This window comes from Dermacentor andersoni, chromosome 7 (assembly GCF_023375885.2).
Source record: "Dermacentor andersoni chromosome 7, qqDerAnde1_hic_scaffold, whole genome shotgun sequence".
Taxonomy (NCBI): domain Eukaryota; kingdom Metazoa; phylum Arthropoda; class Arachnida; order Ixodida; family Ixodidae; genus Dermacentor; species Dermacentor andersoni.
Window position 1 is genome coordinate 53538092 of NC_092820.1, and position 22990 is coordinate 53561081.

The following is a 22990-nucleotide window of genomic DNA, read 5'->3' on the forward strand; positions in this document are numbered from 1 at the left end:
TCCTGCCTAATAGATCGTTGCGGCTTCTTCATGACCGCCATGGTGCGCAAAGAGTTAAAGAAGGCCAAGTCTCACAAAAACAGGACAGTTATCATAGGTAAAATGTTCCGATGTTTCTGAAGAAGCGCTACAACGTTTGTATTTAGGATTTCTCGCTAGAGTTACAATTTGAAAATGTCATGAAAAATATTTGCTAATTAACAAGCTTGGCGGCTTGGAAAAATCTTATGACGTGCTCCATATGACTCAGAGCAACACTGCACGTATTCGACACGCGTAGCATCTACGTTTGCTTTTTATAACTTGGGCTTAGCTGAAACATCCGGTAGGCTTTTTATTCACTCCTATAGTCATTTCTAAAGTAGAGGGGAGATATCATATTCTATTTAATAGATAAAATCCTTTGCACTGACTAGACCGAATGATATGATGACAGTAGCAATACATAATATATAGCCATGCGAGCACTGGAAAAAAGAAACGTGCTGCTAGCAACCTCTGCAAAGTTAAGGAAACCTTCATGGAAATGCTCCGATATATTATGCCGCAGGTTTCTCACCCATGCAGTCTACTGTGTTGGATGGTCGTCGCTGGAGCTCAGCCAAGAGCTTCATCAGGCCAGTGTTTAAGGAGAGAGCCAAAAACCTTCATATCTCTCTCCTCAGCACAGCTACAAAGGTGAAAGTAAATTGGTCGCGTTAAAGTATGCCAAAGAGCAGCGCGAAAGGAATTGTCTTAGCTGCATTTCTCTTCTGCAGAAAAATTTGGCCACTAATACTCTAACAGCGCTAGTAAGGGAAAACGCGTTCGCGACATATTTTTCATTGTGGTGCTGCTGTTTCTGACTGTCTACTTCTCTCTTCAAGCCATGTTTGCCCCGTAATCGTAACTGAACTACGCCCATTTCTCCCATTATATGCTGAATTTTGTAGAGAAATGCATTGGCGTTCCGGTTACTTTTGTAATTGAATGATTAAAACGACGTTTTGTTGAGAAAGTCACTGGAACGTTAATGGATTTCTCCGCAATGATATTCATGTCTCGAAACTGGAGTCATCCTGAGAATTCGTTCGAAATAAATTGGCATTGCGACCTCCATGGCTAGAATTTGTAAATAGCCATATCGGGCATTAATGGAAGTAGTAAAAAGTTAATTATTATATTTCTAATTATTAGTCGAGTATGCATTTCAGTTCTTTGTGCGCGTAATGTCTGCCTTTTCGAGTAGAGCAGCTCATGAACTCGAATCATGCTATCGTCCACAGGCAACCTTTAGAACATTTTCAAGGTGTTCGCTGAAACACCCGGTATATAACGCCCATAGTCTACTAGGTTACAGTTGGTAAATACGCCCAGCTCTACACGTCTGAGTGGCACTTCAAGACGATCTGAACATTTATTCGGGCTACTTGATCTGTTATATTTGGAACCTGAATAGTGAAATCGAGGTTTTTAGTATGTTCAAGATTGCCTTCATTTATTTGGTAGTGCAAGGTTTTCTCAGGGTGAAACTAGAGGCAGCACAAAGCGTTCACTTCTCGCTGTGAGCACTTTTCATCCCGCCAGCGTTGTGACAGCTACTGCTTGTGTTCATCGAGTGATATGTATTGAGATATTTGCCTGTACGTCCGTGACGCCATGCTTGTAGTAGGCGTATCTACCGGCGTGTGAGTGGGGGGCGAATACCCCTCCCCTCACACGCACACACGCGCACACACACACACACACGCACACACACACGCACACACACACATACACACACACACGCACACACACACGCACACACACACGCACACAAGCACACGCACACAAGCACACGCACACAAGCACACGCACACGCGCACACGCACACAAGCACACGCACACAAGCACACGCACACGCACACAAGCACACGCACACGCACACACTCGCACACGCACACGCACACACTCGCACACGCACACACGCACACACACACTTCTGAAAGCGGCCACGGTCGAGTGCACACTAACAAATCCAACAAAACAACAACAGGTGCCAAGATTTCTATCAGAATTGCGCCCACATGCATAGGTACGATTTCTTTAGTACGTATCCCCTTCTTGGGCAGCTAGGATTGCCTTTCGAGTGATGTCGCCACGTACTCTAGCAGATGATGCTCAACCGGCCGCAATAAGCATTTGAGTGTTACCGCACTTTCCGGTTAGAGACGCCTGCGGGGCGTGCCTTGCAAGCCTGGATTGCCGAGAAAGCTGTCGCTGGGCAGTCCAATAAAAGTTTAATCTACCATCCCTTGCAGCATGCCGTGTTTGTTGCGACCGTCTAGCCTAAGCATCTTTTAACGCACAATATCAGACTTGCTTCATGTAGTTTACCGGTATTCAATTAGTGCTGCCATTTAGCGATCTTGTCACTCGTATTAGTGACTCTTTTGTCTGTTTACTGCAAAGCTTTCTCTGTCGAAATGAGCAGCTTTTTTCTTGGTGACTTGAATGAATATCAGACAATATCTTTACGACTTAGAAGTTAGAAATGTTACTCCAAAGTGGCCTTCCACAACGTACTGTAATATTGAACAGCTGCACGTAAATGACCGAAACTCGCTATACACTGCTAGGCTCCGTGACCATGACGAACCAATGGTTGCTTTCATAATTGGTGGCCTTCACATTTTGATTTTACTTCAGAGCACAGTGGCCAAGACTGCTTTTACATTTTGCTCACCAAAGTAAACTTTCTTTCTAATTTATAAGATTTTTCTGGATGAATTTAAACGCTGTGGCCTTAGCGGTGTCATTAACTACGTTCAATTTGTAGACGTCCGCCAACGTGTCAAATTTACCAATACTAAGTGGAATAAATCTGTGGTAAAGGATTTAGAATACAGCAAGCGAATAAAGTATATCGACTGTGGGAAAAAGACGTAAATGTTGGAAAGGCTGAGCTCGTTCACACTCGACTGAACAAATCGCTTTCGCTTCCCACGGCATTCGGAACAATCAGTACTCCAAGGCAGCATCCAAGGCGAAAATGTAGTATTTGACTTGCACGAAAATAGGGTAATTGTCATCGTCGTGTTAACAACATTCGGCCAAACGCATTACGTGGAATCTAGTTCTACCACAAACGTTAAGAAGCACAAAGAATTTAGAGGTGATATGCATACAAAGTGCACTTTCATGCTACTTAAACTACGTTGCTTGTGCTCATTGGAGTCTTGCTACATTTGTAACCTTCCAACTGAAGGTAGTAATAGTAAACGACTTTATTCAGCTCTTGACGAGCTAAGCAGGGGGTCTACTAGGTAGGTCCCTACCCAGGCGTTGGCTAGTCCCATGTCGGAACAGGTAGGCCACGCCTCTCCGATTGTTCATGGGCCCTGTGGACAGCCAGGAGCTGGACGTCTTCTCGGGTTCTGCGATGGACCTCGTCCAGTCTTCTCCTTAGTTAAAAATCTTGCAACACAGGGCACTTCCAGAGCTTGTGATCTAATGAAAAAAATTCACTGCCACAATCTGGGCAGAGTGGAACGTTGTCGGGGTGGAGCATGTTGAGAAAGCCCCTAGAGGGGTAAGACCCCGTCTGGAGCATGCGGAAGGTAATGAATAATGTATAGGTGGCATAATCATTTATGTAAACATTAGACGTAGGTAATCGAAAGTGCACTTTTTCTAATATGTATCGAATATGAATAATAAGTATTGAATATGCAATATAATGTCGAATACACCAACGCACACGCACATATTTAAAGTAGGAATATTCATTTCGGTGTAGTTAGGAACACGCTTGTAACAGACAGTCAACTATCACGCACAATTAGGATCGATTTAAATACAAGATCATTGCAACCGTCATCAAAAGAACTGCACGAAAAGCCGCTTGACCCCTTTAGAGCCTGGTTGCACAGAAGCTTTGCGAGGAAAACAGGCAGCTGGATAACCAACTTTCCAAAAACGCAATATAGACAGTTGTTAAAAAGTATCTGAAGGTATGGAAAAGAAAAGGCTATTGAGGTATTTATGTGCCCTAGGATCAATAAAGGGTCCGATACAAGGAAAACATTACTGGTTGTAACGTAAAATATAAACCTGCTGCATGACTGTACTTCAAGAAAACATAATTGCCAGGCCACAAAGAAAAAAAATTGCTGGTAGTCATGTATTGGACGAAAATAAAAGGAACCAAGGGGCGCGCGGTTTTGTAAGGCTGTCGTTTTTGTAAGAACGCTAGCATATATTTGTTAGTCAAAACCATATGAAACCCACAGATAATGAAGAAAAGGAAAGCCTACCGGAAATTATTAGTTTTTAATTGAAGTATAAAAATGTGAAGCTAAAGGAAAAGGCAGGAGAAATAAACTTGTTGACCGTGACAGCCGAACCCACGACCTCCGCATTACGCGCGCGTTGCACTACCAATTGGGCTACTGTAACGGCAGTTGCCATGTCCACGAATTCTTGGGCATTTATGTTTATGTGCAAGATGCAGCCGAGGGAATATAAACCAGAGCCACAAAAGACTACATAGGGGAAGGTACTTCTACTTACCGATTAAATTAAAGAAATAACTTAATCCAGTTGATAGAGAGTGAAAAAACAACTTGCCGTATGTGGGGAATAGGTCCCACGTCTTGGCATTACGCATGAAATGCTCTGCCGATTGAGCTACCACCGCACCGTTTTCCTATCCACTTTCTGGGGTACTTATGTGTTACTAGAGGAACAAACCTTTGAAAAGATGCGCCGGGGTAGCTGAACTGGTAGAGCGTCGCACGTGTAATGCGAAGACATCGACACGTTCCCCACTTGCGGCAAGGTCTTTTTTAATCCACTTTCAAATCAATTAATTCACCTTTTCTCTAATTCAATTAGTAAATACAAGTAATTTCTCTTGTGTTGTTTTTGCTGTCTTTGTCTGCTGGCTTCTTATTATGTGATTTAACAAATCGGTTCCTCCGGTTAACCACCTTTCTTCACGTTCATAACATTACGAAGGACTGGCATCCTGCGACGCTGATGCCTTCAGGTAGCATATGTAGGTTTATTGATCAGTTGCCTTCGCCAAAAAAATCACGTTTTTGTGGCGCCTGCGGCAGCATGGATGTTCCACATCCGCCGCCAAGGTTTGTGAGGGGTGGCGCTGGCTAACACTCCCAGCGTTTGTTCCAGAAGTAACACATGAATACCCAAGAAAGTTGAAGGGAAAATGGCGCCACGGTAGCTCAACAGTTAGAGCATCATACGCATGATGTGAAGACGCGGCGACTTTTCAATTAATTCCAGTAGTAAGTACAATGTTCCTTGTGTTGTCCCTGATGTTTTTGTTTGCCTTCTCCTTATGACATGATTAAAAAACCGGGTGTCCCGGCTAACCCTCTTTCTTCTTGTTCCTATATATATATATATATATATATATATATATATATAGAGAGAGAGAGAGAGAGAGAGAGACAAAGATACAGAAAGAGATGGCCTCCCCCCTCCCCCCACTCGAAAAATGGTTGGTACTCCAGTCGGTTGGCGTAGCTCAGTCACGGATTAATGGCACAATATTGTGTTCAGTGGACAGGCGTCACTTAAAAGAAGCCTAACGTATTTTTCTTTTCTTTTTCCAGAATTTTGAGTACTTATTTCGTGTGTTTTGAATGCTGCTGACGCCAAACTACACAGTTGTACTTGCGTGCCTCGTAGACAAATATTTGCTCTGGAAACGATGTTAGCGGCAAAGCAAGTGTATTCACAAAAACAAAACTCAGAAGCAATTATATGCTTTTCCCGCCAGCAAAAATTAATGTTATAGTCGGGTGTGAATACAAGAAGAAGAAGAAGAAACTTTATTGAAGAATAGTCCGGCAGTTCTTGCTGTGGTGGCCTCAGATGGCGGCTCGAAGTCCTTGGACTCGGGTGGCATCTTCGGCTTGCCGGACGGCCCAGAGCTGGTCTGCCAGCTCTGAACTTTTGATAGCCGCCTTCCAGCGGCGGCGACGCCTACGGAGATGGTCCCCGGCGGCTCCCGCATCCGGGGCGGCGTCGTGAAGAAGCGAGCTCGAGCCTTCCCGTATTCTGGCAACGGCCGCGATTATGGACGCGTCGCGAACGCAGCTGGTTTGATTACCGTTGTTGCTGGCACATTCCCAGAGCATGGTTCGCAGCGTTGCTCTTTGTGCGCAAGTTTTACACGCGTCTGTTGGATATAAACGCGGATAGCATTGGTGTAAGATAGCGGGGCTAGGGTAGGTGTGTGTCTGGAGCAAGCGTAAAGTTACGGCCTCGTTCCTGTTCAATTTATCGTGCGGTGGCGGGAATGTGCGTCTTTCGAGTCTGTAGTGTTGGGTGAGGTCTCTGAACGTGGTTAGGCGGTCACCCCACGCCCAGTGTGTTTCTTGTTGCTGTACTTCTGTTGTAGTGTCCCGATCCGGCAGATCCGATGCTCCGCTCTCGGGGGCGGAGGCTGCCACATAATCAGCGGCGGCTCGGCGTGTAAGACCTCCAGCCGTGACGTGGGCCGCCTCGTTGCCCGCGAGCGGAACATCGGTGTGTGCCGGGGTCCAGAGGAGGAAGACCATAGAATTTTGGAGTTGCGAGGGCGATGACGAGTCAACGTCGTCAGAAATTTGGAGTATGCGGGCCGCTTCCCGCGAGACACGACCGCGCGCGAAAGCCGCGGATTGCCATCTGCGAGTCGCTGATAACGATCGCAGCGTTCGGCACCGCGACGAGTGCTAGGGCTATCGCGGCTTCTTCGGCCGCCTCCATGTGTCCCGTGGTCACCGTGGCGCTCGCGAGGCAGTTACCCGTGCGGTCTACAACCGCGATCGCGTGTGTGCTCCTCCCTCCTTCATATCGCGCCGCGTCTACGTACACTGCCTCGTTGCTGTTACCAAACGTCTGAAAGGCGCTTGCTCGTTTGTTGCGTCTCCAGGCGTGGTGCGTCGGGTGCATGTTCTTGGGAAGCGGCGGGATGATCAGGCGGTCGTGAACTGAGGCGGGAACGACCGTGTTTTCTCCATGCTGAGTGTGGCACGTGATGCCGAGCGACTCGAGGATGCATCAATCTGCCTTTGACCTCGATAATCGTTCGTATTGCGCAACGTCGTGCGCCTCGATGAACTCGTCAAGTGAGTTGTGAACTCCGAGCTACAGAAACTTGTCGGTGCTCGCGTTGAGTGGAACGCCGACCGCCCTCTTGAAAGCCTTTCGGATCATGCATTCGACTTTGTTTTTTTTTGGACCCGATGCACTTCAAGTAGGGGGCAACATACGTTATGCGGCTTATCGCGTACGCCTGCACGAGACGGATCGCGCACTCTTCACGCATACCTGTGGTGTTCTTCCAGGCAGGCAGGAACCAGGCGGTTGCAGGGACAGTACGCAAAGGGAATTGCTTTATTCCATTGACAAGGTGACTGGCGAGCACCAGCACAGCTGGGCCGCCGACTGTGATAAGCTGGGAAGAAGTGCGCCGGCTACGCTCGGCGCCGCGGTATATAAGCTATTATCAAAGGGGCGTGTCGCAGTAGCGCACGTGTAGGTTATCGGTAGACGTGCGGCCACTACACTCCCCCGTTATTATTGTAGTTCGGGCGCATGCACTGAAACAAAAGTAGTTCATGGCACATAGCGGTCTAGAGGGCGCCGCTGCCTTGCAGGATAACGCCGCTCTGCCGTGGCTGGAAGAGAAGACGAAGCTGGCTGCACCGGGTCGGGGCTGTCGGGTCGCGGCTGCTCGGGGTAGTCTCGCTGTTCAGGGATGTACGGAAAGTCCATATCCCTGGCTTGAATTATGTGGTTCTGGTGGCGCTTCCAGGCAAACACACCTCGACCGGTTTCCACACGAACTCTGTATGAAACAGGTCCAGTCCGCCCTAACACAATCCCAGGCAACCACTTTGCACCGCGTCTGAAATTTCGCACAAGAACACTTTCACCCACAGCGAATTCACGCGCGCGCTGCTTGCGACGCACTGTCTGGACGAACTGCCGCGTCGAAACCTTCTGCTGCAGCGAGGGCTTGACGGCATCTAGACGGGTGCGGAGTCTACGCTGTAGCAGGAGAGTGGCCGGCCCCTCGCCCGTGGTGGCATGTGGAGTGTTCCTGTAAGACAACAAAAACTCTCCCAACGTGGTGCTTAAGCTCGCGGCAGTACTTTTCCGCAGTGCCGCTTTCAAAGTTTGGACAAATCGTTCAGCTTGTCCATTACTGCTCGGATGGTAGGCTGACGTCCTTACATGGCGCGTGCCAATGCTCTTAAGGTAGTTTGAAAACACCGCCGAGATGAACTGCGGTCCATTGTCAGATACCACAACTTCAGGATAACCAAACCTGCAGAAGATTTCGTGGAGACGGTTTACTGTGTTTTCGGCGGACGTGTCTCGCATTTGGCACACCTCCGGCCACTTGGAGTGAGCGGCGACCACAACCAGGAACATGGCGCCCTTGAAAGGTCCTGCAAAATCGATATGCAGACGTTCCCATGGTCTGGTTGGCCATGCCCACGGGTGCAAAGGGGCCGGGCAAGGCATCGCACGTTGAGTTAAACAGGGGTTGCAAGAACGCACTTGGGTCTCAATGTCGCGATCGATGCCTGGCCACCACACGTAACTACGTGCTAGTTCTTTCATCCGAACAATTCCAGGATGTCCCTGGTGCAATTCTTCGAGCATCTGCGACTGCTGTTTCCGAGGAATAACGACACGCATTCCAAGAAGAAGACACCCTAGCTGTGCAGAAAGTTCACAGCGTCTGTGAAAAAACGGCTTCATTTCTTCACTCACGATGGTCTCAGGCCAACGGTTCATTACGTGCTGCATGACTATTTGTAGAATCGGATCTCGGGCAGTTTCGCGTGTCACATCACGACAGTTAATTGGCAAGGACTGCATGCGTAGGAGATAAAACTGGTCATCCGAGCATTCGTCACTTTCACTTGGCAGAGGCAATCGAGATAAGCAATCTGCTTCGGCGTTTTGACTCGATGGCTTATACTTCAGAGTAAAATTGTAAGCAGACAGAACTAAAGCCCAGCGTTGCAGTCTAGCTGCGGCAACAGTTGGTATTCCCGTCTTGGGACCCAAAATTGTCTGCAAGGGTTTGTGGTCAGTAACGAGAACAAATGAATGCCCGAAAAGATAGTGGAAACGTTTGACGCCGAAAACTAGAGCGAGCGCCTCTTTCCAGTTGACTATAGTTCACCTCCGCTGAGGATAAGGTACGTGATGCGTACGCAACCGGATGGCACTGACCATTTGGCTCCACATGAGAGATGACAGCTCCTATACCGTATACTGATGCATCACACGACAGTTGCAGGGGCGCACTGGGGTCGTAGTGAGCGAGAACCGGTGGCTGCGACAGCAGCTGCTTGATATGCGAGAAGGCTGCTTCGCACTCGTCACTCCAGGCCCAGGGAACATCGAGTCGCAGCAATCTGTTTAGGGGTAAAACGACGTTTGACAGGTTAGGAACAAACTTGCCATAGTAGTTTATCAAGCCCAACAGTGAATGCAATTGCTGCTTGTCCGTGGGACGCGGAGCCTTTGCGATGGCTTCTAGCTTGTCAGTTGCCGGTTCAATTCCGTGCGCGCTAATGACATGTCCCAAGTACTGCAACTTGTCTTTGAAAAACTCGCATTTTTCTTTCTTTACCCGGATGCCCCTGTCTGATAACCGTCTCAATACCGCCTCCAAATTCTTTAGGTGCTCCTGTTCAGTCTTTCCGGTGACCATGATGTCATCGATGTAACAAGGAACACCGTCAAGGCCCTTAAGAATATTATCCATGATCTTCTGAAAGATCGCCGGCGCTGAGGCGATGCCAAAAGGCAAGCGGTTAACAACATATAAGCCCTTGGACGTGTTCAAGGTCAGGTAGGCTTTGGATTCCTCGTCCATCTCGACTTGCTGATAAGCCCGACTTAAATCAATTTTGGAGAATTTCTGACCGCCAGCTAATGCTGCCAAAAGCTCATCGAGCTTTGGAAGCGGGTACGTTTCTACATCTAGGATTGGGTTCAGCGGGAGTTTGTAATCTCCACAGATTCTAATCGACCCATCGCTCTTTACTACGGGAACAATTGGCGTAGCATACTTGCTACTGGCGACACGAGAAATGATTCTCAACTTCTCGAGCTTTTCCAATTCAGCCTCTACCCTTTTCACAAGAGCGAAAGGCACACTCCGTGCTTTTAGAAAACGAGGCACTTGGTCATCCTTAAACTTGAGGCTTGCCTGCTCTCCTTGTATGGTCCCTAACTCATCCTTAAACAGGTCTTCGTTTTTCCGTAGCAGAGTTTCTAGTGCTGCAGGTGGACTGCCTGACGCAGTGGACACCTTGCAAAGACCTCGAATGCCACCCCAGTCTAGCCTGATATGCTGTAGCCAGTTGCGACCTAAGAGCGGTATGCCGCCTTGCGGAACAATGTAAAGCGGCAATCGTGCCTCTTGGTTATTGTGGCGGACCAGCACATCCATTACTCCTATAGGCTTTACGGTTTCCCCTGTGTACGTCTTCAGTTGCATCTTTGTTGGTTGCAAACGAACACCAGGAAAGTACACTTTAGCCTGATGGTGCGACATGACCGATACTGCTGCTCCAGTGTCGAGCTCCATGTTTACGGTAGTTCCTTCTACATTTACGCCTACCATTATGGGTGCCGTTTGTGACACGTCGACACTGTTGAGCTTAGGGAAGTCGTGCTGGGTCTTGCACTCAAGCGTGCGCATACACTGCTTCTGGTTTTTTGGTTCCGCTCTTGCTCTGCACATTCTGCGTATGTGCCCCTGCCGGTTACATTCGAAGCAAGTAGCTCGTACGTGCGGACACGGTTGCGCATCGTGCTTAATAGAACCACAGCGATAACACTGCTGGGATTTGGCACGTTTACTTGCGTACTTATTCTTCTGCTTTCCGCTCTGCATTCGGTGAATTAGGCCACCGCTATCTGATAAATCATGGGCTGTCACTGCATTGTTCATTGCGGCCTCGGACGCCAGAGCACGGTCAACTGCCTTCTGGAAAGTTAAGTGCTTGTCCTCGACGAACAGCTGTCTCTGGGTATCTATTCGCCGCATGCCACACACAAACTTGTCGCGAAGCGCATCGTCGAGAAAAGAACCGAAATCGCAGGTTTGAGCTAGCCTGCGTATCTCTTCTACAAACTGGGCTATCGTCTGCGTTTCGCCCTGCACGGCACGATAAAACTTGGCTCTCTCGGCAATAACGGATGGCTTTGGCGACAGGTGTTTGCTCAAAACTTCCCTCAACTCGCTTAACGACTTCGATGTAGGCGTATCGGGAGCAGTCAAAGACTTTAACAGTTGGTAGGTTTTCGGACCGATGAGACTCACGAAAACGTCGACTTGAAGGTCGGCTGGAACCTTGTTTGCCCTCAGATACGATGAGAGTCGCTCGTCGTACGACGTCCAGTCACTGGTCGAGTCGTCAAAAGGTTCCATCTGTCCCAGCTGCGAGGCCATTTCGCAGTATTGTCGGTTCCGAAGAAGAGACTGTCAACTTAGCTGCAGGGTCCCGCTGTCCATGCGTTGATCTTCGTCGCCATTATGTGGTGTTCTTCCAGGCAGGCAGGAACCAGGCGGTTGCAGGGACAGTACGCAAAGGGAATTGCTTTATTCCATTGACAAGGTGACTGGCGAGCACCAGCACAGCTGGGCCGCCGACTGTGATAAGCTGGGAAGAAGTGCGCTGGCTACGCTCGGCGCCGCGGTATATAAGCTCTTATCAAAGGGGCGTGTCGCAGTAGCGCACGTGTAGGTTATCGGTAGACGTGCGGCCACTACAATACCATCGCGTCTATTCGTGATGCGACGCAAGAGTTGGATCGTGTCATCTACCGAGCGACGAAATATTCGCACCGTCTCCCCAATATGGCCGTTTGCCTGCAGGTGTAACCCTAGGATTCTAATTTTCTCTACGTGCGGTACGGGAGTACCATCTGCCAAAGTAATGCGTATTTTGGAGTACTCCCGTTCCTCTTCGCGCAGGGTTTTACGACCTCTCCTTGTGGGTTTGTAGAGTAAGAGTTCGGACTTGGTAGCCGAGCACTCGAGGCCCGTTCCACGCAAGTAATTCTGAACCGCATTTACTCCTGCCTGTAGCGTTCGCTCGATGTGACCGTCACATCCTCCACCGGGAACCCAGAGGGTGATGTCATTCGCGTAGAGACTGTGATGTAATCCTTCTACTTCTGTTAATTTCTCGGGTAGACCGAGTAGAACTGAATAAAAGAGTAATGGTGATATGACGGATCCTTGCGGCGTGCCACACGGACCCGTCTCAAATTCCGGCGATTCCTCGTCGCCGACGACGACGCATGCGCGCCTGCCTGCGAGGAAATCTCTAACGTGATTATACATTCTTTGGCCTAGTCCTAACGTTATAATTGTTTTTAAGATCGCTTCGTGTTTAACGTTGTCGAAAGCCTTTTTAATATCTAAGCCTAGAATTACCTTAGTGGAGCTGGTAGTGTCGTCTACGATTTGGTGTTTAAGCTGAAGCAATACGTCCTGTGCGCAGAAGCAAGACGTTCCTCGCCAGCACTCATTGACGTAGGCCGCGAGTCGGGAGATTGACTCGTCGTCTAGGTTGCGGAGAGCCTTGTTGGTAACCCGGTCCGGGCCGGGCGCCGATCGAGTGTTTAGTTCGAACAGGACTATCGGAATTTCCGATTCGCTAAATTCCGCGTCCAGTTTCTCGTTTGCGACGCCGTCGTATTCGGTGTGCTGGATGCTTTCGGCCTTCTTAATGTAACGGTCACGTATTGCGTCGAGGAAGTTATCGCCTTTAAAATCTCTTACTAGTCTACGAGTCTTGTGGCCTTGAGCGGCCCGAGTCTCCTCCGGATCTAATAGCTGTCTAAAAAGGCGCCAAGCGCTCGCCCCGGTCATCTGCCTCTCGAGGCCGTTGCACGTGTCTTCCCATTGTGCCCTGCATACCTGGAGTGCGTGTTCTTCGATGCCTCTGTCTAATTGTGCTATGCGTTTGCGCAGCGCCTTATTATGTCTTTGGCATTTCCATCTCTTTAGGAGGGCTTGCTTTGCTTCCCACATGTGTAGGAGCCGGCTGTCAATTATTTCGAGGTTCGCCTCTGGTGGAACGTCGCTCGTTGCTGCGCCTACGTCCCTTCTGAGCGTCTCGGCCCACTCGTCTATGTCCGTAATCGGCTCATCGCCTCGCCCCGCTTCTTCTCGTTTCTTGCGGAACGTGTCCCACTTCACGAGTTTGAGCTTACGACCTTTGCCTTCAGAGTTAGTACCACGACCGCTCGGGCCCGTGCCTATCGTGATCTCGATCAGGGCGTGGTCACTCCCCAAATTTAGCTGCGTATTTTGCCAGTGCGATGTTGTTACATTTGAAACAAACGCAAGGTCTGGTAACGTATCGGTACTCACGCTGTTCCCTCTGCGTGTAGGATCGGCGGGAATCGCGATCAGTTCAAATCCTTGGTCTTGCGAGTCTTCCCAAAGGTGTTTCTCGGGTGTAGCCCCAGGCTCCGTGGGGCGCGTTAAAGTCGCCCGCAACAAGTATAGGCTCGCCGCTGGAAGCCGCGCGCGCGCCCCACAGCAGGTCCCCGAATCTGTGCTGCAGCGTGGGTTTACTGTACACGTTAAGGACGAAGAGTCCTCGTCCGCTCTTAGGAATTAATTCCGCGAACACGTGAGGTATGTTTACGCCGGCAAGTTGTCGCTGCGCCACAGTCACGTTACGTCGAACAAGCACGGCGGCGACCGGCAACGGGCGTGGCGGGGGAGACGGCCGGTGCGCCACCATCACCCCCGACCCCGTGCCAACCGCCACGCGGGCTGTAGCCCGTTTCCTTCTTTGCCTGTTTTCCGTCGTGGTCGCGTCTATGGCTTTGTAGCCAGCTAGTTTAACCGGATGGTTTGTCTCCTCTAAAAGGATCACGTCCGGTTTCGTCTCGCGGCTGCGTATGAATTGCCGGAGATTACCCGCTTCCTCCTGTAGCCCCGGCAGTTCCACTGCCAGATTGTGTATTGTTGTTGTTTCCCAGCGTTAGTGTGGTTCGTTGCGTGTGTAGCCATAGTGATGCCTGTGTTTAATTTAACCCGTCGCCATCGAGGCGACTTGGTTGCTGCTGCGGTTGCGTCTCTACGTCTGCGAGCGTGTTTTGCTGCGGCTGATTGTGTTGTTGCTGTCTAGAGTACGGCTTGCTCATCGTTCTTATTGGTCTACCCGCAGCTGGCAGCAGCCTCGCTTCTATGTCGTCTGTGCGCTCCAAGTGCGCGGCGAACATTGGTGTTATTTGCTCTGAGAGCTTAGCTACCGCGCTATTAAACATTTCGTTCATATATGCCGTCTGTTTTGCAAAACGTTCCTTGAGGCTCTTCTCGGTGCTGTCTACTCGTTCCTCTAATTTCTCGTAACGGCCGCATCGCTGTTTGGTGTCGGGTCTTGCGGGATCTAGTGCGATCCTTTTCGCGGTAACTGGACGATCATCGCGTTCATCCGCCGTCACTCCCGAGCTGCCCTCGTCGTCCGTGTCCATCCCGGCCAGCTCAGGCCCTGATGGAGTCGGCGATCGAGGCGCCGAGGACTGCGGCATCGTCGTTTGACGTTGCTGTGGTTGCTGTGTTTGTGGAGCCTCGCCTTTCACTTTCAAATGTTCCTCTCTAAGGAGCGCATTTTCGCGTTTAAGCTTGGCAATTATTCTTTCTAATGGTTCTAGGCGTTGTTGTAGGACTCGCTCTATCGCTCGCTCGAGCTCGTTCCCACCGCCGCCGCCGACGGCGGGCCCGCAGGGCGGCACGCCGGAGCACCACCGCCGCCGGGAGAAGCGGCGACAGCCACCCAGCTCACCTGTTGCCCAGTGCTCCTGTGACCTTGTTGTTGCTGCCAGGACTGCTGCTGCTGACTTTGTTGGTTGATGTGGCCCACAGCTGCGGTGCCCGGACCGCCGCCACCACGCGTCATCGACGTGCTTCTCAGGCCTCTGTGGTCGGTTGCGAGAGCGGGATCAGGACTAGCCGCGGCGGGACCGAAGCCGAACCGACAAGCGGGACCGACAACCGAAGAGGACGCTCGACTAGCCGCGGCGGGAAGGTCCCGCCGCGGCTAGTCGAGCGTCCTCTTCGGTTGTCGGTGACTGAATGACGGTCTATCTCTGGAAAATTGAGGTATTAGCCTGCGCTGCCATTACAGTCGCTGCTGCTGCTGTAACCACTGCCGTACGCTGTGGCTGCTTCTTCCTCTTCCTGTCATTTTCGCTCCAGTTGGCGACGCTTGACTATGTATGGGGCCTTGTATCTCGCCTTGCACCTGCGGTCTCCCGTGAAGTGTCCCTTGCCGCACAGTCGACACCGCGGCACGCATCGATGGTCAGGCGACGGATTGTTGCTTCCGCATCCACGGCAAATCTTGTCGTTGGGATTGGGGCACACGTCGGCGCGGTGTCCCAGCCTTCCGCACTCGTAGCACACGTCAATCTGCTTCCTGTATAGGGAGCATCAGACGAGCATAGGTCCGTAATATACGTATCTCAGTACGTTGAATCCATCGAACAAAACAATTATGTTGTCCGTGTTCCTCATGCGTTTCGGTGCAGCACTCCGGGGTTGCGCTGCGTCACTAGATTAGCGATGATGTCTGCCGGGCTCTCGCTCTTGGAAATGTTCCTTATCAGGCCCTTGGAGGTGTTCTCCGGGGCGGCTTGATAGGTGTTCGCCTCAAACTCGGTCTCCGATACAAAGCTTGCTAATGGCTCCGTAGCGTTTGGCTCCGTCTTCAGACGGCGTGCTGAGCACCACGACGTTCTGTTTAACGTTGAGGCAGATGCTATCTTCCCCGGCCGTTTCTCTGCCTACACCCGCCGCGTTACGTGGGCAGCAGTAAATGCGATCCGTCCCGTAATCGCGCACGTTGAAACCGCCTCGGGGGCTTACGACAATTTTGTAATCGCCTGGCGGTAACTCTGGCATTCGGCTTGCCATGGCAATCTGCTGCACTTGACGGGCGTACTTCCTTTTGTAGTGCGCTGTCGTGACTCCCGTAGTCGATGTGGCTACCGTCCATCGCTGCATGTGCATTTGCTGGTTATGCACCGATTCCGTCGCACCTTCGGCCTGTTTCTTCCTCTTGACATCGCACCACCCCGCTCCCTCGCCGAAGTCTTCCGGCCTAATCTCTGTTCCTTCTACCTGGACAACTTCCATTGAAGGTCAGGAAAAGCCTGACACTTTGCCGTCGGAGCCTGATAGCTCCAATGAGGTCCGGTAGGCTTGGCACGCCCCGCCGCCGCGGCGGCCGGGCAATAGTGGCCTACGTGGAGGTAGGATTAGCTTGCCCCGCCTGCGTGGCGGGACAAAAGGCGCTGCTTATCGGCCAGAAAATAGGCCCACCTGGCGAAATTTGGTGTCGGGGGAGTCGTGACGAGTCCGCCGATCGCTGGTAAGAATTACCACGAGAAGCTCGATAATCCGCAAAAAACATAAGAAAATAGAGGAGCCGACACGAAGCACGCCCGCACTCCGTGGTCTTCTTCTTCTTCCCGGGTGTGAATAGAAGCATTAATTTTTTTCTCACTCACCCGAGTATGCCAGACATGAACTATTTTCCGTAAGTTCCCTTGAAGCGCAGCCTGTAGGATGCGCATCGCGAAACTCCTGTCACATGCATAACTCCAGGAATCACAGTTCAAGTAAGATCCATTTTAGTGGTTTTGGTTATGCAAAAGAACATGACGAAATACATTGCGTTAATTAAAGAGGTAATTAAAGATTTAGTGCTTTAATTACAACATGCGACACTAATTTCTATGGTGACGACCACTTCTTCTTATAGAGAGCATAAGAAACACGTCCAAGAACAAAACAAAAACCTTAGAAAAACTTCTGGAACTCAGCATTTTTTTAAACTTCAGTAGTCGGTGAAGTTTTATGTCCTAGTCACTTATTTCGAAAGCTTGCAAGTTTAATGCCATTATATTCATAGATTCACGTTTCTTTAAAAGGTACATTTCCTGTTACCTTACAGGTTGTGTTTGATAACAAACGTGCCGTCGCCGTGACATTCGTTAAGGATGGTAAAGAGAAGACAGTGCGGGCCAGCCGAGAAGTGGTTCTTTCCGCAGGCACAATCGGCAGCACACAACTTCTTCTTCTGTCGGGAGTTGGTCCCCGATCAGACCTCGACAGACTCGGTGTAAGTATGTACCTACAGGAAATTGTGCTCTTCAGTTACAGAAGCATCCACCTGGTTTTTCCGAACGCTGCGTTTCGGAATGGAGAACCCTGACATGGCAGTCACGCGAACATTTTTGTCCTTACATTCACTTGTGGATTGCAATTTCTAAATTTAAATTATATAGTTTATTTTTTATTTTGTGTAACAAAATTGGCTGTAGCAGTTTGCACTATATGCATGCAAGTTATTCCTTTGTACAACTCAGGGGACATTTGGACATTGTATGCAATTCGGGCTTTCGTCTAGAAGGTTTTCGCAGTTGCTACGGTTACAAGATACGCATATACGCAGAATATATATATATATATATATATATATATATATATAGAGAGAGAGAGAGAGAGAGAGAGAGAGAGAGAGAGAGAGAGAAAGAGAGAGAGAGACGGCAACATGCTTGTGGGCCAAATCTACTTGCGTAATTTATCAATTCATATGTTTCTTCACTATCGCCACCACACGCTATTGGACAATGAAACACCTTCTGATTTTGGGAAGTTACCGCAAGCACAGCATGACACTTGAATGAAAGCATACCCTTGAGCAAAACTGTGGCGGACCACAGGGTCACCGAAAAAACAGAATTTCTTCGTAAGTAACAGGCGTAAACGAAAACTGATCAGTGCACTATAAAATTCGTAATGCCAAGTTTGGGCTGAACTTTTTCATTTGAAGTCGCATCCACTGACAAAGGAAAAAATGTTTCATCACCCAAACCCTGGTCCATATACGTTTGCCCACGGGTGAACAACGGGACGCGGTACACATAAAAGTGCCTACTTTTGAAGTACTGTAAAACATTGTTAAAATTAGGACATGATTAAAAAACTTCAAAAGCTGTGCCTGGCTACGAGAGTTCTCTGAGCCACTAAATAAATAATGAAACCGATGGCGCAATAGGAAAGTGATAAATAAGCATAATTTGTACGGAGCACTGTGGTGCTATTATATTAATGCGCAAGCATTCTTCGCCGAGTACACCAGCCCTGACATGTGAAACGTGTAATGCCTGGAATCTGTGAAACAGAGATACTAATTTGCGAAGATAAGATATTTAACCATTATCATAACGTAAATGTCGATTATTGGCAGCTTTGTATTCAATGATAAATAATCAAAAAATAATATAACGAAGAGGGTACCCATAGGGATACATACGGTTTCGTAGAAAAGGCAGGGGGAAGCGTATTGTAGGGGTGGTCCAACTGAAACTTGCGGATGGGCCAACTTGAAATTTGAAGGTAGATCAACTTGAAATTTGCAGGTGGGCCAAATTGTAATTTGGGTGTAGGTCAACGTAAATTTGGGGTGGACAAGCTTCAATTCGGGGGTGGGCCAACTTGATATACGTGGGTGGGTGAACTAAAATTTGGTGATGGGCACGCTTCTATTCGGGGCGACGAAACATAAATTTAGGGGCGGGTCAGATTGAAATTCAGGGGTTCGCATAATGCAATTCGGGGGGCGCGCCTACTTAAATTTGGGGGGTATGCTTACGAATATTTAGACAACGTCAGTGGCGTTTCTTCATTCTTTTTTCATTGAACTCTCTGGGCGCGTATTTCAAAAGAAGTTCTAATGCTAGAATTGTTTCTAAAATCGGGTGGGGACCGATCATCGTGATAGACATATATTAGTGAAAAAGGCGAGCCAATAAAAAAGGACTTCTTCCGAACAAGATGTTCGTGAATTTGGGTTTTACGCTGTAGAGAAATGCAAATACCACGTATTCGTACCCAAAAAAGTGCAATACACTCACGCAGTGCAGGCGCAGCAATACAACAGCCATACAAAGATGAAGGAAGTTAATCAATCTTTAATACGAGTATCTGTAAAATCACGAGAAATAGCATAGTGGCTGCGGATCCGTACGTGCGCACCCTGCTTTGCACGTTGATATTATTCGTAAAGCATTCTCAATTATCGAACCGATAGGCCACAACGTCTCTCAATATCGTTTAGTCATCGCAACAGATTAACCAGAGGAGAGGTCGAAAAAAAAGCCTCTTTTTGTATATCTCGCACTGATTACGAAAGCCAAAATCTCTAAGTGTACTAAAGGGTGCCTTTGATTGTAGTTTTTAGCAAATTTAGACAGACACCCAGAATATTCACAGATCCCAGTGGTGGCGGACCTCCCGGTGGGCGAGAACCTCCAGGACCACCTCCTCATTTTAGGCACGGCAGCCACGACAACTAGGAACGTGGAAGTGTGGCCACAAAGCGCCGCCGCCGCCACCGAATACGCTCTGCTTAAAAGAGGTACGCGTGCACGTCACTGTGAGAATGTTATATTATACTCTCCTGATTAGTGAGAAGCTATCAGGTTTAAGTAACACACATTTGGAACTACTGCAGGTGTCGCGTAGGAGAAGCTTTGAGATAAGTCAGGGTTTGGAAGCCGTGCGATAATGCTGTTGAGTAATTTCCTTGAGAAGGAAGTTCGCTAACTAAATTTATTTTTCTTATTACCATCTTTAAGTACTACACACAACTGGCGTCGTGATCATATTTGACATAATTCAAGCCAATTTCCGCCTTTGGATATCTGTCATAAGAAACTTGCCTCTGGTATGAGCCACTGGATTTGTACCATTGGGTACCTCCTGCCCACATAGATAACATAGGAATAGACCACATGAGCCATTGAGTATGTATAACTGGCCATGTGCCACTAGGTACATGTGTGCCCGAACATATTAACAGAACAAGAGGCGCAGAGTGAACGAAATAGCAAACAAAGAAGGGAAAAAATTGTGAAAGAACACATCTCGCTATCACTGTCGACATTAATTCGTTTTCACTTAATATAGCCCTTTTCATTGGGCGAAGAGGAAAGGGCGCGAGGCGAGCCTTCTTTTAAACGGCCACTTTGCTGGAGAAGCCTAATGCACACTGTAAGCTATGCTGTTATTGTTCACTAAAACTATTATATTCATGGACGGAGACCTTATCCACCGAACCTAGTACTCATTCAATGTAACCTGCAGCTAACTGTTTGAACGCTTGTAAAAGTATAAAAGCACAGCTCCTATCGTAGCATGTATCGTAGCAGCTCCTATCGTAGGTATGTACACAAAAGTGGGCCTAAAAACTGCATTGAGAACTACAGACCGGTGTCTTTGACTAGTATTACATGTAAAATAATGGGACACGTTATATATAGTTGTATTATGTCACATCTAGCTAAAAATAATCTATTAAATGCAAACCAACATGGATCTCGGCAGGGTTTTTCTTGTACTACACAGCTTGTGGAATTCACTCACGATTTGGCTCAAGCAACAGACAAAAGGCAGATAATTGATTGCATCTTTCTAGGTTTTCGTAACGCATTTGACGTTGTGGCTCACGACCTACTTATTAGCCAATTACACGCCTACAAGTTGCACAAAAAGGTAATTGCATGGATATCTGAATATCTTTCACATAGACAACACTCTGTTGTTCTCAATGGCATCTCCTCTGATATTGCTGCAGTGACCTCTGGAGTACCCCAAGGCTCTATGTTGGGGCCCCTCTTATTTTTATTATATATAAATGATATCACTAGTGGTACTACGTCATCTTTCACGATGTTTGCAGACGACTACGCAGTATATAGGGTTATTGATTGTGATTCCGATTTTTATGCACTTCAGAGTGATTTAGACAAATTTTCGACTTGGTGTGCGAAATGGGAAATGTCACTTAACGTTTCAAAATGTTCAAATTCATACAATACATACGAGTACAAATTAAATAGCGTTACTCTAAGCAGGGTTACGGAATGTGAATACTTGGGAGTTTGGTTTACCTCGAATTTAAGGTGGAACAGGCATGTACAGGAGGTAAGAAAGAAGGCGGCACGAAAGTTGGGCTTCCTCCGTCGAAATTTTGGCCAATTACCTAGTAAATTGAAAGAACAGCTGTGTTTTACTCACGTACGTTCGGTACTTGAGTACGCTTGTATCTGCTGGGATCCTTATGCGTGTCAGCTAGTCGATTTACTTGAAAAAATTCTGAATAGGGCGGTTCGATTCGTTCTTGGTAATTACGACAAAAACCTCAGTATTACCGAAGGCAAGCGCAGACTTCATTGGCAAGATCTAAAGGATAGAAGAAAGTGCCTCAGACTCAAATTTTTTCAGAGTGTTTACTATTCTAAAATAGGCATTGACAGGAACAAATATATTAAATTACCATCGTAGATTACCCGTAGAAGAGACCATGCCTTGAAACTCCATGAATTTCCTTTTAAGGGTGACACCTTGGGGTATGAATTTTTTTACAGGACCACGAGGGAGTGGAATGCTCTCCCGTCAAATAGTGTTGGCATACAATGTAATGAAACGTTTTACCGCGCTTTGTGTGTTGAAATGAGTGTCAACTGATGTAGATATGTATGTACCCCCCTGCTGTAATGCCTCCTAAGGCGATGCAGGTACTCAATGAATAAATAAATGAACGGCATCCACGCTGTTACGATCGTCGCGTATGTTTCATTGCTCCTAAACTGCAGCTTAGGACTAGAGGAGAATATTGCAATAAGGTCACATTAGTGAATGGAAAACTTGTAAATACAAAATAATCTTCGAGGCTCATTGTAAGCGCAGACACTCGCGCACATATCGCGGTGCCTGCTCCGTCCGCCTCAATGCGAGCAGAAAGTCCGGCCATACGAACTTAAACCAATTAAGGACGTCTCACAGAACCGTTCACAACATAGAAGACGTCACGTCATACTAAACAGACCGCACGAGCGCGAAAGCAAACGCCTGAAACTACCGCCTAGCGTAGTTTGCAAGACGGAGCGCTCCCCCGAGCCAGCATGCCGACTGCCCATAGATGGCACCACTGCGTAGTAATACGGTGGCGCCAATGAAAAAACGATGTATAGCGACACAATTAACGTACTGCCATCGTTGAAACAAGTTATGTATTTACCCCTAGGATTTGTAGATGACTGGGGGTGTGCTCTGTTCATCATGAAATTACGGAGTGAAACCACGGTGAACATTTTACGCAAAACAAATATACGTGCTCAAGCGCGAAAAAAAAAAAAACGTCAGGACATATCTCCCTATCACTGTCCGCGTGCATGGACAGTGCCATGCCTATAATGCATTTAGCGTTAACTCTATATATAGCGAGACAACGTACTGCCACGGTCGAAACGAGTTATGTAGGAGGTGTGTACTGCAGCAGGATTCGTTTCTCTCCTCCCGAAGAACACTCTGTGCAACCTAGCAGCGCCGTCGCGAAACCTGCGCGTAGTCTGCATAGCGCGCCGGGGTTTGACAACGCTGAGAAACGCATCATGTGTAAACCAGGCTCCTTTATCGCGCTTATTTCTGGAAGCGCTGTGCCATCAGTGGCAATGCAGAGGAGTTTAAGGCTGGCCTCCAAAACAATGAACTTGGAGCGCACCGCTGAGTATTGTTCCCCCGCATACCGCACACTCAATAGTACAGCAGTGACTCAAATTGGCGATAGGTTCAGTAAGAAGCTGCACACACAAAGCGCGTTCCTGTCGCAGGTCGGTAAAGCGTTAGCGTGAAAGGCGTTATCGAAACGTGGCGTATATATTCATCGCTATTGCATCGCTGCTATTGCATCCGGTTGCTGTCCTCAGGGAACTGTTATGACGTGAATTTGATTCCGCTGAGCGTAGGACAAACTTAATAGATTTGTTTGTCATTCTAGTGCAGCGCATTGCCAGTGCCACATATATAGTTGCCCAACTTGGTGTCAAAGAGTTTCTTGAACAGCAACACAGATCCACAGGCAGATACCGAATCACTCACGTTGACATG

At 48.4% G+C, this 22990-nt stretch overlaps 1 protein-coding gene across 2 annotated transcripts in view; it reads left to right on the plus strand.

Annotated features, from left to right (window-relative positions):
* Positions 1–22990, plus strand: part of LOC126534889 (glucose dehydrogenase [FAD, quinone]-like) — a 79402-nt gene that overhangs the window by 31562 nt on the left and 24850 nt on the right. For both annotated transcript variants that reach the window (XM_055072902.2, XM_055072901.2), the window contains exons 6-8: positions 551–678; positions 16989–17156; positions 19313–19457. In XM_055072902.2, coding sequence (XP_054928877.2) covers positions 551–678; positions 16989–17156; positions 19313–19457 — 441 coding nt within the window. The remainder of the gene's footprint in view (positions 1–550; positions 679–16988; positions 17157–19312; positions 19458–22990) is intronic.